The following is a 17,208-nucleotide window of genomic DNA, read 5'->3' as shown; positions in this document are numbered from 1 at the left end:
ACCGAGACCCCAGAGAAAATCCGACTCTGGGGGGCGCTATTCACTTTTTCCACAGCGCCGTTAATTAACGGCGCTGTGGTTTAAGTACCCTTAGCGGCCGCCGTTAAAAGGCGTATCGGCGGTCGTTAAGGGGTTAAATGCAAACTCAGCCACGGGCAACGAAGAACACCAATCATCCTGTTGAGATGTAGCAAGACACCTCAAAATCTGACCGTTGGTCTCAGGATGGTAAGGAGAAGGAGAAGGTTAAGTAAACACCCAATCTTTTACAAAATACCCTCCAAAATTTAACAGAGGGAGTCAAAAGACACGGGGCAAGTCAGGGATCACAGCAGGTCAAATCAAGAGCTACCAGAGACAGGTTCACACGCCGAAGGCAGAATTATAGCTGACACCGCCAGCAGGATGCATGGGAGCTAAATAGCAAACCTGAGCCCAGAATGAGGCAGAGCAACGTTAACCCTTGACATAATCCGCCCGGAAAAACGTCAGACCGGATTAAACCCAGGAATGGATCATGACAATAAGTCAGGAAAGATGAGAATACCTCCAATAAAAGGTTCAAAAAGAAGTGTGAACAGCGCTTTATTAGAGTATTGCATATTGCCATACAGTACTACATATTAAGTCAATCTAAACAAATTAGAAAAGGCATCGAAAATGGAAACCATACTTACTTGTTCTGCGCTGGGTTAGCTCGTGAAGGTTGTATTCACAAGACAAAATCTTATTTTTTAATGATTTCATCAGCACATTATCCAGTTCCTTTAAGGTATATACATTGAATGCCTAAAATCAAGAAGATACAACATAAAAATAAAAAAGTAACAATTAACAGTTCTCAAACATATATTTAACAAGAACCAAAACAAATCAGTCAACACTGTGCCTTTGACGCACACACATGGGGAACATAGAATTTCTTTATTGCAAATCATGTAAATTCTTATAAACCCTTTATAATCACCCTTATAATTGTTTTCAGTATGTACAGAACTGTAATGGCATAATTGTTTTTGGATTTGTTGCAGCAGCTACAAGGTACTTGTGCCTTTATCCAATGGTTATGGTGTGAATAGCACAAATGCTGCAACACGTCACTTTAGAGCCTGAACGCTGCACTTACCATATGTTCAGAAATCTAATACAAACTATAACAAAATCTGAACAATTATATACAAGTGCTTCTCACAAAATTAGAATATCTTCAAAAAGTTAATTTATTTCAGTTCTTCAATACAAAAAGTGAAACTCATATGTTATATAGAGTCATTACAAACAGTGATCTATCTCAAGTGTTTATTTCTATTAATGTTGATGATTATGGCTTACAGCCAATGAAAACCCAAGAGTCATTATCTCAGTAAATTAGAATACTTTATAACACTAGCTTGAAAAATGGTTTTAAAATCTAAAATGTTGACCTACTGAAATGTATGTTCAGTAATTGCACTCAGTACTTGGTTTGGGCTCCTTTTGCATCAATTACTGCATCAATGCAGTGTGGCATGGAGGTGATCAGCCTGTGGCAATGCTGAGGTGTTATGGAAGCCCAGGTTGCTTTGATAGCAACCTTCAGCTCATCTGCATTGTTGGGTCTGGTGTCTCATCTTCCTCTTGACAATACCCCATAGATTCTCTATGGGGTTAAGTTCAGGAAAGTTTGCTGGCCAATCAAGCTCAATGATACTGTTGTTTTAAAACCAGGTATTGGTACTTTTGGCAGTGTGGACAGGTGCCAAGTCCTGCTGGAGAATGAAATTTCCATCTCCAAAAAGCTTGTCAGCAGAGGGAATGATGAAGTGCTCTAAAATTTCCTGGTAGACGGCTGCGCTGATTTTGGTCTTGATAAAACACAGTGGATCTACACCAGCAGATGACATGGCTCCCCAAACCATCACTGATTATGGAAACTTCACACTAGACCTCAAGCAGCTTGGGTTGTGTGCCTCTCCACTCTTCCTCCAGACTTTGGGACCTTGCTTTCCAAATGAAATGCAACATTTACTTTCATCTGTAAACAACACCTTGGACCATTGAGCGACAGTCCTGTTCTTTTTCTCCTTGGCCCAGGTAAGATGCTTCTGCGCTGTCTATTGGCCATGAGTGGCTTGACACAAGGAATGTGACACTTGTAGCCCATGTCCTGGATACATTTGTGTGTGGTGGCTCTTGAAGCAATCACTCCAGCAACAGTCCACTCCTTGTGAGTCTCCCTCAAATTTTTGAATGGCCTTTTTTAACAATCCTTTCGAAGCTGCTGTTATCCCGGTTGCTTGTGCTCCTTTTTCTACCACACTTTTTTCTTCCACTCAACATTCTATTAATATGCTTGGATACAGCACTCTGTGAACAGTGAGCTTCTTTAGCAATGACCTTTTGGCTTACCCTCCTTGTGGAGTGTGTCAATGACATCACTCAAGTCAGCAGTCTTTCCCATGATTGTGGAGCCTATTGAAGTAGACTAATGGACCTTTTTAAATGCTTAGGAAGCCTTTACAGATGTTTTTTGTTAATTAATCTAATTTACTGAGATAATGACTTTTGGGTTTTCATTGGCTGTAAGCCATAATCATCTACATTAATCGAAATAAACACTTGAAATAGATCACTCTGTTTGAATTGACTCTATATAATATATGAGTTTCACTTTTTGTATTAATCAATTTAAATAAATTAACTTTTTTATGATATTCTAATTTTTTGAGAAGCACCTGTAGTTTCACCATAACATTCAGTTTGGTAGCATTCCAAGTATATATCAAACCAACATGTTTTTTGACCTTTTGGCATTACAACAAGAAATGTTCTGTAATGTCACCCCTCTGTAATAATAATGTTATATTTAAAAGATATCGTTTCATCATGTTTTTGCATAAATTAACAGGATGAAGCAAATTTCATTAGTCTTTGTACTGTAACCTTTTCATAATCTTATGACAACTAATAAGACAAGCTTGATGAATAATATGACATGATAATTATTAAATTGCAGCTTAGTAAAACAGAATTACTAGGGACACAATTTTGTGAGAGACAATAACATAATTAATTAACATTAGAAATGCGAAAAAAATGTTTTTGATATTAACAGAATGCCGACAACTAGGCAAGAGTAGCTATGTATAGTGTATTGAGGGAATTAATGTTTCCTATGACAGAAGGAAGAATGATTGTATGTCATCAGCATTTAGCATTCACTGACAGCAAGCTGATATTCTGGAACCAGCAATGAATAGAAAACTGAGTGTGTGACAAAGTTATAAAAGATTTATATTAGTAAGATAATTTACATAACAAATAAAATCTCTTTAAAAGAAATCTGTAAAGGCACAGATGATTGGCCTCGGGGAGACCAAAACATCCAACACCGCGGAGACACCATCACGTGTTTCTCAACGCAGTGATCCAGAACACTGCCCCCATCTCTTATGAGAAATATGCAAACGCATGTAGGATAGCTGCGGAGACACCATCACGTGTTTCTCAACGCAAGCAGTGAATAGCCAGACCTTTCCCCGGGAAGGAACAACCACGGGAAGGGCAACATCCAATAAAGGAAACATCCAATACAGGAAAACCACCTATGCTAAGCATAGTATCCATCCACAGACAGCTGTATCGAGGTGTTTGCCCCTCATCAGTGTGGAGTAGGAATCTGGCTATTAGGAGCAGTGCCTAGTAAAAGGCTGTAAAGGCACAGATGATTGGCCTCGGGGAGACCAAAACATCCAACACCGCGGAGACACCATCACGTGTTTCTCAACGCAGTGATCCAGAACACTGCCCCCATCCCTTTTGGTGTCTCCGCAGCTATCCTACATGCGTTTGCATATTTCCCATAAGGGCATCTGGATCACTGCGTTGAGAAACACGTGATGGTGTCTCCGCGGTGTTGGATGTTTTGGTCTCCCCGAGGCCAATCATCTGTGCCTTTACAGCCTTTTACTAGGCACTGCTCCTAATAACCAGATTCCTACTCCACACTGATGAGGGGCAAACACCCCGAAACAGCTGTCTGTGGATGGATACCATGCTTGGCATAGGTGGTTTTCCTGTATTGGATGTTTCCTTTATTGGATGCTGCCCTTCCCGTGGTTGTTCCTTCCCGGGGAAAGGTCTGGCTATTCACTGCTTGCATTGAGAAACACGTGATGGTGTCTCCGCAGCTATCCTACATGCGTTTGCATATTTCCCATAAGGGATGGGGGCAGTGTTCTGGATCACTGCGTTGAGAAACACGTGATGGTGTCTCCGCGGTGTTGGATGTTTTGGTCTCCCCGAGGCCAATCATCTGTGCCTTTACAGCCTTTTACTAGGCACTGCTCCTAATAGCCAGATTCCTACTCCACACTGATGAGGGGCAAACACCCCGAAACAGCTGTCTGTGGATGGATACCATGCTTGGCGTAGGTGGTTTTCCTGTATTGGATGTTTCCTTTATTGGATGCTGCCATTCCCATGGTTGTTCCTTCCCGGGGAAAGGTCTGGCTATTAACTGCTTGCGTTGAGAAACACGTGATGGTGTCTCCGCAGCTATCCTACATGCGTTTGCATATTTCCCATAAGGGATGGGGGCAGTGTTCTGGATCACTGCGTTGAGAAACACATGATGGTGTCTCCGCGGTGTTGGATGTTTTGGTCTCCCCGAGGCCAATCATCTGTGCCTTTACAGCCTTTTACTAGGCACTGCTCCTAATAGCCAGATTCCTACTCCACACTGATGAGGGGCAAACACCCCGAAACAGCTGTCTGTGGATGGATTCCATGCTTGGCATAGGTGGTTTTCCTGTATTGGATGTTTCCTTTATTGGATGCTGCCCTTCCCGTGGTTGTTCCTTCCCGGGGAAAGGTCTGGCTATTCACTACTTGCGTTGAGAAACACGTGATGGTGTCTCCGCAGCTATCCTACATGCGTTTAAAAGAAATCTGTCACCAGGTTTTTGCTGCCTAATCTGTGAGCAGCATAATGTAGAGACAGAGACCCTGATTCCATCGATGTGTTATCTACTGGGCTGTCTGCTGTAGGTTTGATAAAATCACTACTTTATCAGCAGGAGATCACTAGAGGATTAGTAAACCTGCTGCCATGTAGTCCTCCATATTTATGAGTTCTGCATAACGCCACCACCTCTATTGGCAGCTTTCTGGCTTTTAAAAGTGTACAAAGAAATCTGCAAACTGGTGATGTGGGTGGGGTTATACACAGCTCAGAATTCACAGACCTGGTAGATATGCAGCAGGTAAAACAGTTATTTTATCAAAACTTCAGTGAGCAGCCTGGTAAGTGATACATCACTGGAATTAGCATCTTTGTCCCCGTATCATGATGATCTCAGATGTAGTAGCAAAAACCTGTTGGTTGGTTAAAGGATTCCCTTTAACTTTTTTTCTATGCCCCATGATAACCATGATCTTTGATTGCTTCTGCAATCAGCCTGACTTGATGCTTGGAAACCATGTGCCATGGATAGTGTTGAGCGATACCGTCCGATACTTGAAAGTATCGGTATCGGAAAGTATCGGCCGATACCGCAAAGTATCGGATCTAATCCGATACCGATACCCGATACCAATACAAGTCAATGGGACTCAAGTATCGGACGGTATCCCTGATGGTTCCCAGGGTCTGAAGGAGAGGAAACTCTCCTTCAGGCCCTGGGATCCATATTAATGTGTAAAATAAAGAATTAAAATAAAAAATATTGCTATACTCACCTCTCCGACGCAGCCTGGACCTTACCGAGGGAACCGGCAGCGTTCTTTGCTTAAAATGCGCGCGTTTACTTCCTTCCGTGACGTCATGGCTTGTGATTGGTCGCGTGCCGCCCATGTGGCCGCGACGCGACCAATCACAGCAAGCCGTGACGTAATTTTCAGGTCCTGAATGCCTAATTCTAGGCATTCAGGATTTTAAAATTACGTTCCGGCTTGTGATTGGTCGCGTCGCGGTCACATGGGCGATGTGACCAATCACAAGCCGTGACGTCACGGGAGGCAGGAAACGCGCGCATTTTAAAATTACGTCACGGCTTGTGATTGGTTGCGTGCCGCCCATGTGACCGCGACGCGACCAATCACAGAAAGCCGTGACGTAATTTCAGGTCCTGAATGCCTAATTCTGCATTCAGGACCTGAAATTACGTCACGGCTTGCTGTGATTGGTCGCGTCGCGGTCACATGGGCGGCACGCAACCAATCACAAGCCGTGACGTAATTTTAAAATGCGCGCGTTTCCTGCCTCCCGTGACGTCACGGCTTGTGATTGGTCGCGTCGCCCATGTGACCGCGACGCGACCAATCACAGCAAGCCGTGACGTAATTTCAGGTCCTGAATGCCTAATTCTGCATTCAGGACCTGAAATTACGTCACGGCTTGCTGTGATTGGTCGCGTCGCGGTCACATGGGCGGCACGCAACCAATCACAAGCCGTGACATAATTTTAAAATGCGCGCGTTTCCTGCCTCCCGTGACGTCACGGCTTGTGATTGGTCGCGTCGCCCATGTGACCGCGACGCGACCAATCACAAGCCGGAACGTAATTTTAAAATCCTGAATGCCTAGAATTAGGCATTCAGGACCTGAAAATTACGTCACGGCTTGCTGTGATTGGTCGCGTCGCGGCCACATGGGCGGCACGCGACCAATCACAAGCCGTGACGTCACGGAAGGAAGTAAACGCGCGCATTTTAAGCAAAGAACGCTGCCGGTTCCCTCGGTAAGGTCCAGGCTGCGTCGGAGAGGTGAGTATAGCAATATTTTTTATTTTAATTCTTTATTTTACACATTAATGTTGTTTCGATACCGATACCCGATACCACAAAAGTATCGGATCTCGGTATCGGAATTCCGATACCCGCAAGTATCGGCCGATACCCGATACTTGCGATATCGGAATGCTCAACACTAGCCATGGATAATGGATTTCCCTACATATTTCCTTAAGGCATGTTCACACATTCAGTGTTTGGTCAGTATTTTACTATAGTATTTGGTCAATATTTACATCAGTATTTGTAAGTCAAAACCAGGAGTGGAACAATCAGAGGAAAAGTGTAATAGAAACATATGCACCACTTCTGCATTTATCACCCACTCCTGGTTTTGGGTTACAATTACTGATATGAAATACTGACCAAATATTGATAGTGTGAAAGTGGCCTTAAAAAGATATACATGTGTGGCACTTTATTGAAGCGCCTGAAGACGCCAATATTGTTAAAGGGAAACTGTCACCTGAATTTGGCGGGACCGGTTTTGGGTCATATAGGTGGGGTTTTCGGGTGTTTGATTCACCCTTTCCTTACCTGCTGCTGCATGCTGGCCGCAATATTGGATTGAAGTTCATTCTCTGTCCTCCGGAGTACACGCCTGCTACTATTTACTTTTTACTGAAGACCGCCAGAGGTCAGTCTGCGCATCCGCCAGTATTTTGTTAAAGACCGCTGGGAGGTGCTAACACAAAAATTTAAAAAGGAGGCACATACATACACCAGAGGCAGGTGGAGGGGTCAGGGCAGAGCTGAACAACCTACCCACAGTCCCACCCTTATGCACTGAAAGAATATTGCACTCAGACTTCAAATGTGGATTAAAGAACAAACAGGTAGCGGATTTCTGCTCTAAGGCTGGAGCCACACTAGTGATTTTAAAATCAGTCCGATTTCGATGCAGGAGAGTTGGACGAGTGTCATGTGAATGTCATGCGTTTTTTATGTGAGTACAATCCGTTTTTTCACAGCTAGCATCCGATTTATATCCGAGTGCAGTGCAATTGCTACCCAACTGTAATGCGATTAACATGAGCTTTTGCATAGAAAAATTCTCTATGTCATTTACACATCATTTTCAAAGGAAATATTCTTCATAACACACACACACATATATATATATATATATATATATATATATATATATATATATATATATATATTAGATAGATAGATAGTATAAAAGCCAGCAATTCAGAAGCCGTGTAGTGTAAAATCACTGCAGGAGCCGACAGGATAGAAGACATGGATTGCATGCAGTAAATACAAATGGAATAGGTAGATATATAGATGTCAGTGACAAATACAATTAGTACAGTGTGTGTGCAAATAACCAGACATGTATTTAAATAATAAAAAATTATTTTCCGGAAAATAATGGTGTGGGCTCCCATGTAATTTTGTTAACCAACAGAGGGAAAGCCGAAGACTGGGGGCAGATGTTACAGCCTGGGAAGGGGGCAATACCCATGAAGATTCCCAGGCTATTAATATCAACTCACAGCTGTTGGGGGGTTGATGTCACCTTTGTATTGTCAGGTGACATCAAGCCGCAAGATTAGTAATGTTGAGTCGTCAAAGAGACGCCCCCATTACTAACCCCATAGTCACATTGTATGAAAACATAGACACCCAGAAAAAAGTCTCCTTTAATAATCTCAATTAAACCATACTTATGACCTCGTCCATTCCCCTGATGCCCTTGTCATCTGCAAAAGAGTTTAAAAAAACAAGCAACAATATTCCTCATGTTTCCACATAGATGCTGCTAATCCATTTGTCCCACGACGGGTCTAGTTCTGCTGAATCTACATGGCAGACTGCATGGTTGCATGATGCCCCCATACAGTCTGTCATCCAGCAGACACTGAGCACCGTGTGCTCAGTGTCTCTCTGTGGAATAGTTACAACTAGCACACTCCAATGTGATGCAAAAAGGGGGGAGTTTAATATACATACAGTAGTCACAAACGTTTCGGTCTGCAATGGACCTTCATCAGTGTGCTAAATATAGCGTGAATGGTATATATAGTAGAACCCCGATAGGAATTAATTGATTCGCATCAAAATGTAAGTTTTACTGGAAAAATTGCACTGAAAACAGTTTTGAATGGTAGGTCAGTCCGGCTAGCAGGAGAGGAAGAGGCACGAGAGCCACGCGGTACCCGCCGCAGGGGCAGTGACGAAGCCGACGTGAAACGCGCGTTGGGGCTTCGGTGGTAACCTCCGGGAGTCTGCATAATGGGTAAGGTTTATGAAACCGGGACTGACTTTTAGTGCATTGTACTGGACTCTGACCCCATTTTGGGATGCATAATATGCAGTAGGTAACCTTCCCAGCCCTAAAACTTTCATTATTATAAGCACTGTTAGCACTTTACTATGTAATATATGCAGACGCTTGTAGGGGTTGTCACCGTTTACTTTCAGTGTTTTCTTCAGTCTTGCTTGCTGTATCATCTCTTTATCGATTGTTAAATGACAGTATTATTGTGTATTGACTTTTTAGTGGAATAAAAAATTTGTATATATATTTTTCTTAATTTCGACTTGGACTCCGTCTTTTCTCAGGTATATACAATATGGAAGAAGTACAGTGTGAAGAGGGCACAGTGTGAAAAGGGGGCAGTATGAGAAGGGGCACTGAAGATGGAGACAGTGTGGAGGCTAGAGTTTATAACGTAGGTACAGTGTGTAGGAGGGAAATGGAATAGGCCATACTTGTTAAGGGGAAATTATTTCACAGTTATTGTTCATAAGAAAAGACAATGTGGTGGCCATAGTTGATGGGGGAGGAATGATGGTTGTATTAAATACAGGTGGACGGTGTGGAGGTAACATCTTATAAGAAAGGAGGCCATGTACCATAAAAGGGACAGTGTGGGGTCATTTTTTGTGCAGAGAGCACAATGATGGGCTATTATTTATTTAGGGGCATAGCATAGGGCTTATTTAAGGCACATCAGGGGCAGCTATTTTTATTCAGGAGGCACTATAGTGACACTATTATTTTTAAGTGCATTTTTATCTACCTGCCTTTTTTCTCTGGCACCAATCTCTGCTGGCACAGTGCTGTCATATACCACTCCTGCCAGTGATTCTGCAGTTTTCACTGACGTCATGTCAACAGAGGAGTGGCTTCTCTTTCACTTTGCTGTATTAACAAGGTTAAGGCCATGTGCACACGTTCAGGATTTTTAGCGTTTTTTTCGCGTTTTTTCGCTATAAAAACGTGATAAAAACGCGAAAAAAACGCTTACATATGCCTCCTATTATTTACAAGGTATTCCGCATTTTTTGTGCAAATGTTGCGATTTTTTCCGCGAAAAAATCGCATAGCGGAAAAAAAAGCAACATGTTCATTAAAAATGCGGAATTGCAGGGATTCCGCACACCTAGGAGTCCATTGATCTGCTTACTTCCCGCACGGGGCTGTGCACACCATGCGGGAAGTAAGCAGATTATGTGCGGTTGGTACCCAGGGTGGAGGAGAGGAGACTCTCCTCCACGCACTGGGCACCATATAAGTGGTCAAAAAATAAGAAATAAAATAAAAAATAGTCCTATACTCACCCTCGATGTCCCGCGCAGTGTTCCCGCCTCACCGCTGCACGCTGCCGTTCGGTTCCTGTAGCTGATGTGCGGCGAAGGACCTTGCCGATGACGTCACTGTCCTGTGATTGGTCGTGAGCGGTCATGTGACCACTCACGTGACCGTGACGTCACGGAAGGCCCTGTGCGCACACACCAGCTATAGGAAGACGAACGGACGCCGCTGATGAGATGTCTGGGTGAGTATAAGCATTTTTTTATTTTTTTTATTATTTTTAAACATTCTATCTTTTACTATAGATGCTGCATAAGCTGCATCTATAGTAAAAAGTTGGTCACACTTGTCAAACAGTATGTTTGACAAGTGTGACCAACTTGTCAGTCAGTTTTCCAAGCGATGCTACAGATCGCTTGGAAAACTTTAGCATTCTGCAAGCTAATTACGCTTGCAGAATGCGAAAAAAACGCGAAAAAAACGGAAAAAAAACGCAAAAAAAAAAATGCGGATTTCTTGCAGAAAATTTCCGGTTTTCTTCAGGAAATTTCTGCAAGAAATCCGCAACGTGTGCACATGGCCTTAGGGTAGGGATTGACAGCCTGCTCGCTACTGCCTAACAGCAGGGAACTGGCTATCAATTAGCTCTGCAGTCATGCCCCTTCAACAAAACCTCCTGGAACAGGAAGAGCTCCTTTGTTCACGTGGAGTAGCTGAATCGCCAGCAGAAGTGGCCAATGACTGTTTTATGCTGGCATCGAATAGAACAGGCAGGAAGTTAGCAACTACCTGCCTGTTAGGTTTTTTTTGGCTCATAGTAAAAAATAATTATAGTCCTAGAAAACCCCTTTAACTACTATCTAAAGGTTATGTCAACTACGAGACGTTCACACATTCAGTGTTTGGTTGGTATTATACATTAGTATTTATAAGCCAAAATCAGGAGTGGACCAATCAGAGGAAAATACTGACCAAATACTGAATATGGGAATGTAGCCTTTAAGAGAGATACATGTGTGGAGCTTTAGTAATGTAATACAGGACTGGTCAGGAAGCTGGGCAAATGCCAAACGGGTTGGTCCATCAGTGGGCCTGAGGTCGCTGACACTGTTAACAGCTGCAGCAAAATGGAGAGCTACAGCTCCCTGCTCCTCCACTTATCTCTCAGTGTAATAGAAACACATCACCACTTCTGCATTTTTCAACATATCCAAGTTTTGGTTTACAAATACTAATTTGAAATTGTGACCAAATACTGAAAATGCAAACGTGGGCTTAGCCTGACTTACCAGTATAGGGTGTGACCACTTAAATGCTTCAGGCAGCATGAATGCCAAATACGGCCCTGACTACAGTGTTAAGATGTAGAAGTGCTACAAGTGTAACATGGTTGACACACTAGAAAGAGAGGGTGACAATTCTGCCATTGCTAAACACAATTACTTCCTTTGAGAGATAGTAATGATACGTGTGGAAACTCAAAACTATTCATTTGCAGCTACATGAAAAAACTATTAGGGTTTGGTCTAGGAACCAAGCATTGGCTCCTGATTTGCACATATGGTACTGCAAGTAGGTGAAATATATAAAATAAACAAGATACATTATGCTCTCCTAGCTAAAAATCAAAGTCATGTCATTTTCTATCATGCCAATGGCCTTTCCGAAAATAACTGGAGAAACTAGAGCTGCGTCTTTCGACAACTAATCTGTATGTAGCACCTTTTCAGTTTTCTGTTATATTCATTATTTGATTATACTGCCATGAGCAAGCAAAGATTATACTTGATTGACAGGATTCTCAGTGACCTTTTACAGACGCTTTGGGTCTCCTGGTAAAAGCTCAAATGTGTTCTTATACTTCATGTTCCAGTGTTTTAACTTTGCGGCAGCAATTTCAACAATCGTACTGCGAGATTCCTTCATTTTAGCTGATGTGTGCTTCTGCCTATGTTTTCTTATACCTGTCTAAATCTTGACACCTTAGAAAAGATGATTTTTTTATTTTCTACTCACTTGCCGAAAGTGCAAAATTTGTAGCAAGATATTTATGTACCGTAAATATTTATGTATAATCTATCACCCAAATGTTTAAGCTGGGTGATACAAACATTCAGGAAACATGTATTTCATCATAGGACATAGCTTTGTTGGGATATTGGTACATAAGAATTTTTCCTGGGTCATGATTTTTCAAGAATTGTTGGAAGGTTGAGACAGGCCTGCCATTCACTCATCAATATAGGGCTGTAGTATAGTCCCCAATCTACTATGGTGTTCCTGTTGACCTTTGCTAGAAAAATGATCTGCTAATAGTACAGATAGAGTCATATCCGGGAATGCCAGATGTAGCAGGTATTTCCCTTACCAGCTGATCCATGGATGTTGTGTCATTTTAATGTTGTAATCCATATAGTTCAGGGTAGTGTTTATGTTCTGCTATCTAATGGAAAAGTACATATTATAAACAGTTGTTAAGGTTGATAAAAGACCATCAAGTTCAATCTTTAATTCTAACACATTAAACTAGACGAAAGCAAAAAGTCCATGAGGCTAATTGCACCGTATTTGAGGAAAAAAGTGTTCCAATCTCAATATAGTGTGTGGCAATCAGAGTGTTTCCCACTTCCAGCCTCCAGAAATTAAAACTCATAAGTTGCCTTTTTATTAATAATACAAGAAAGTCATCCAGGCTCTCATTAGACATTTTTGGTGTATCAACCATTACAACATCATGTGACAGTAAGTTCCTTTACTAATAGATTATTAGACAACTACATGGCTCCAATTTAGATCACAAAAACACAGATGATAGTGTCTCACAACATAACAGAACGTGTACAAGTTTTCATATCATATAATAAAGAAAACATTAGAAATTTCAATTACATTGTGTGTAAGGTTTGATGTTTCTCAATTGTGTAATTTTAGCTGGGGAAAGAAACTGAAAACTGGTAACAAGTATTGCTAACATTGTATATGATTATGCTATTGTATGTCCTAAGAGACAGTGTAACATCTTTTAACAGCTCTCTGAAACCCAAGAACAGGTCAGAGGACACATTGTGATGAAAGAAATAAACACTGTTGTCCTTTTCATTAGTGAGAAACCCCAAAGAGCTATTTATTGAATAACCACTAATGTTCTGTCAAACATCATTTATTCCATCAAACTATTCTTAGAATTATGATACAAAGAACCAGCCACACGTTATTGCGAAGGTGACCAATATACTGACTCAAACATAATGTTGAAAAACTAGGAGAACATGAGTCTTCATATATTAAAAACAATGTTATCTATTAGTACCAAAAACATAATAAAAAATATATAATAATAAATAAGTACAATTTCAATTAAATATTATATTCATATGGATAAGATTTTGATCCTAAAGGTGACAATAATAAGTGGCCGCCAACCTGGACACGTGTAATCCAGCACTGACAAAATGTCCAAATGGACAATATGTATAGCCATAAAATTTAACCCTGAAAAAATCATAAGTGCATACTCCACATGTAGTGGGGCAAAAAAAGTAACTATGTAATCCGGGTCAGATCATATGGCAAATCTAGACTAGAAAGGCATCATATGTCTCTCACAATGCAGCGCTGTTCAGAGAAATGTAAAAAACATGGAATGAGTATGGAGTTAATTACCCATGATAGTGTCTCCGATTCAGTCCAGTTCAGGGGTCGACCACCCACCCCGACGCGCATTTCGCAAGCGCAACTGTCGCTCCCTCAAGGTGGTCGCCCCCTGAACTGGACTGACATTTCTCTGAACAGCGCTGCATTGTGAGAGACATATGATGCCTTTCTATTGTAGATTTGCCATATGATCTGACCCGGATTACGTTGTTACTTTTGCCCCACTACATGTGGAGGATGCACTTATGATTTTTTTTCAGGGTAAAATTTTACGGCTATACATATTGTCCATTTGGACATTTTGTCAGTGCTGGATTACATGTGTCCAGGTTGGCAGCCACTTATTATTCTCACCTTTAGGATCAAAATCTTATACATATTAATGTAATATTTAATTGAAATTGTACTTCATTATTATTATATATTTTTTATTATGTTTTTGGTACTAATAAATAACATTGTTTTTAATATATTCTTAGAATTATGTATAGTTTTTATGTGCATTATGCTATGCAAGTTAGTTTTATTCCTATTCCTTATGCATTCTTCAATATATTCATATATACAGTGGAGAAAATAAGTATTTGATACACTGACAATTTGGCAAGTTTTCCCACCTACAAAGAATGGAGCGGACTACAATTTTTATCGTATTCACACTTCAACTGTGAAAGAATCTAATCTAAAAGAATCTAAAAATGAAAACTAGAAAATTACATTATATGTGTCACGATCCATTTTTGGATTCGTGGCAGCTCTGGTTCCACTCTGTTTTAAATGTAGCTTTTTTCCTTTCAGGACCAGCGGGGGTTTAAGTCAGTTTTTCCCTCGCTGGCAATCTGCTGTAACTGCAAAGTTGCTGGGTCAGCTGATGTGGGTGGTGACCACTCCCACCATCCTTGAAATGGTAACCTCATGCATCACCTGACTGTTGGTGATAGAGTTTCTCTATGGAGACCAGCTCTCTGGTGTCAGCTACTTCTGGAGTTTGGAGTCCTGTTTCTGTGTCATCTGCAGTGTGGAGCTTGGCAGCGGTGTCTGGAAGCTAAGTGTTGTGTTTATTCCTTGTCCCGCTCGTGTTTGTCACTGTCCCCTGTGTGGTACTATCTGCAGTGGTGAGGCTAGCGCCCCTTGCCAGCCAGTGCACTAGCCAGGGTAGTGCTAGCTGACAGCAAAGGATGAGGTTCCTGATGACAGTGGAGGAAAGGACCCACTTAGGGCATTAGGGGAGTGCAGGAACAGGCTCAGGTTTGAGCTCAGGTGGTGACTATCCCCCATTTCCCTATCAGTAGGGCCTTCCTCTCCCCATTTCCATCCCATTGTGTGTTGCGCCGTCCTCTGACCGACCTTTGCTGTCACATCGTGATTTTTAAATAATTAAGTTGTATTTTATTGCATGAAATATGTATTTGATCACCTACCAATCAGCAAGAATTCTGGATCTCACAGAACTGTTTTTTTAAGAAGCCCTCCTACTCTGTATTCATTACTTGTATTAATTGCTCTTCTTTGAATTTATTACCTTTATTAAAGACACCTGCCCTCACACTCAATCAATCACATTTCAAACCTCTCCACCATGGAGAAGACCAAAGAACTGTCTAAGGACACCAAGGACAAAATTGTAGACCTGCAAAAGGCTGGGATGGGATACAGGACAGTAGGCAAGCAGCTTGGTGAGAAGGCAACAACTGTTGGCACAATTAATAGAAAATGGAAGAAACACAAGATGACTGCCAGTCTTCCTTGGTCTGGCACTCCAAGTTCTCGCCTCGTTGGGTAAGGATGATTCTGAGAAAGGTCATAAATCAGCCCAGAACTACACAGGAGGACCTGGTCAGTGACCTGAAGAGAGCTAGGACTTCAGTTTCAAACATTGCCATCAGTAATACAATACGCCGTCATTAAAATCCTGAAGGGCACGCAAGGTCCCCATGCTCACACCAGCACATGCCCTAGCCTGTTTGAAGTTTGCCACTGACCAAACTGGATGATCCAGAGGAGGCATGGGAAAAGGTTATGTGGCCAGATGAGACCAAAAGAGAACTTTTTGGTATCAACTCCACTTGCTGTGTTTGGAGGAAAAAGAAGGATGAGTACAGACCCAAGAACACTGTCCAAACTAGAGATGAGTAGTGTTGAGCGATACCGTCCGATACTTGAAAGTATCGGTATCGGATAGTATCGGCCGATACCCGAAAAGTATCGGATATCGCCGATACCGATACCCGATACCAATACAAGTCAATGGGACACCAAGTATCGGAAGGTATGCTGATGGTTCCCAGGGTCTGAAGGAGAGGAAACTCTCCTTCAGGCCCTGGGATCCATATTAATGTGTAAAATAAAGAATTAAAATAAAAAATATTGATATACTCACCTCTCCGACGCAGCATGGACCTTACCGCTGTGAACCGGCAGCCTTCTTTGCTTAAAATGAGCGCGTTCAGTACCTTCCATGACGTCACGGCTTCTGATTGGTCGCGTGCCGCTCATGTGACCGCCATGCGACCAATCAGAGGCCGTGACGTCATCCCTCAGGTCCTAAATTCCTAGAAGGGAATTTAGGACCTGAGGGATGACGTCGCGGCTTGTGATAGGTCGCGTGGCGGTCACATGAGCGGCACGCGACCAATCAGAAGCCGTGACGTCATGGAAGGTGCTGAACGCCCTCATTTTAAGCAAAGAAGGCTGCCGGTTACTACCAGGGCGAGTCCGAGGGTGAGTATATCCCTATTTTTTATTTTAATTCTTTATTTTTTACATGGATATGGATCCCAGGGCCTGAAGGAGAGTTTCCTCTCCTTCAGACCCTGGGAACCATACACTGGGAACTTCCGATTCCGATTCCCGATACCACAAAAGTATCGGATCTCGGTATCGGAATTCCGATACAGCAAATATCGTCCGATACCCGATACTTGCGGTATCGGAATGCTCAGCACTAGAGATGAGCGAACCTTTCAAGGTTCGGTTTGGTGAACGCTCTGATGTTTGCTGAACACGTTCACAAAATGGTTCATCAAAAGTACATGAGCCCTATTGAATTCAATGGTAGGCAAAACCAAACGCATAGACAACATCTTGGGGGAAGGGCAAAAAGCATCTCAAACAGCTCAAATTAGGGGAAGACACCATGAGAAGTAGAATCAATTGACCCAAAGTACAAATAGTATAATTGTGCAATGCATGGGACAGGGCTTGGACCAGCATTTCTAGCTGAAACATTGATAAGT

The 17,208-nt window shown here is 42.1% G+C and overlaps 1 protein-coding gene across 2 annotated transcripts in view; it reads right to left on the bottom strand.

The window, feature by feature from the left end:
* BANK1 (B cell scaffold protein with ankyrin repeats 1) overlaps nucleotides 1-17,208 on the bottom strand; it is an 828,100-nt gene that overhangs the window by 415,226 nt on the left and 395,666 nt on the right. For both annotated transcript variants that reach the window (XM_077277945.1, XM_077277934.1), the window contains exon 6: nucleotides 678-789. In XM_077277945.1, the coding sequence (XP_077134060.1) occupies nucleotides 678-789 (112 nt within the window). The remainder of the gene's footprint in view (nucleotides 1-677; nucleotides 790-17,208) is intronic.

The sequence above is a fragment of the Ranitomeya variabilis genome, chromosome 1, assembly GCF_051348905.1.
Source record: "Ranitomeya variabilis isolate aRanVar5 chromosome 1, aRanVar5.hap1, whole genome shotgun sequence".
NCBI classification, from domain to species: Eukaryota; Metazoa; Chordata; class Amphibia; order Anura; family Dendrobatidae; genus Ranitomeya; species Ranitomeya variabilis.
The sequence above is the reverse complement of the archived record's forward strand: the minus strand, read 5'-3'. Positions and strand labels throughout refer to the sequence as shown.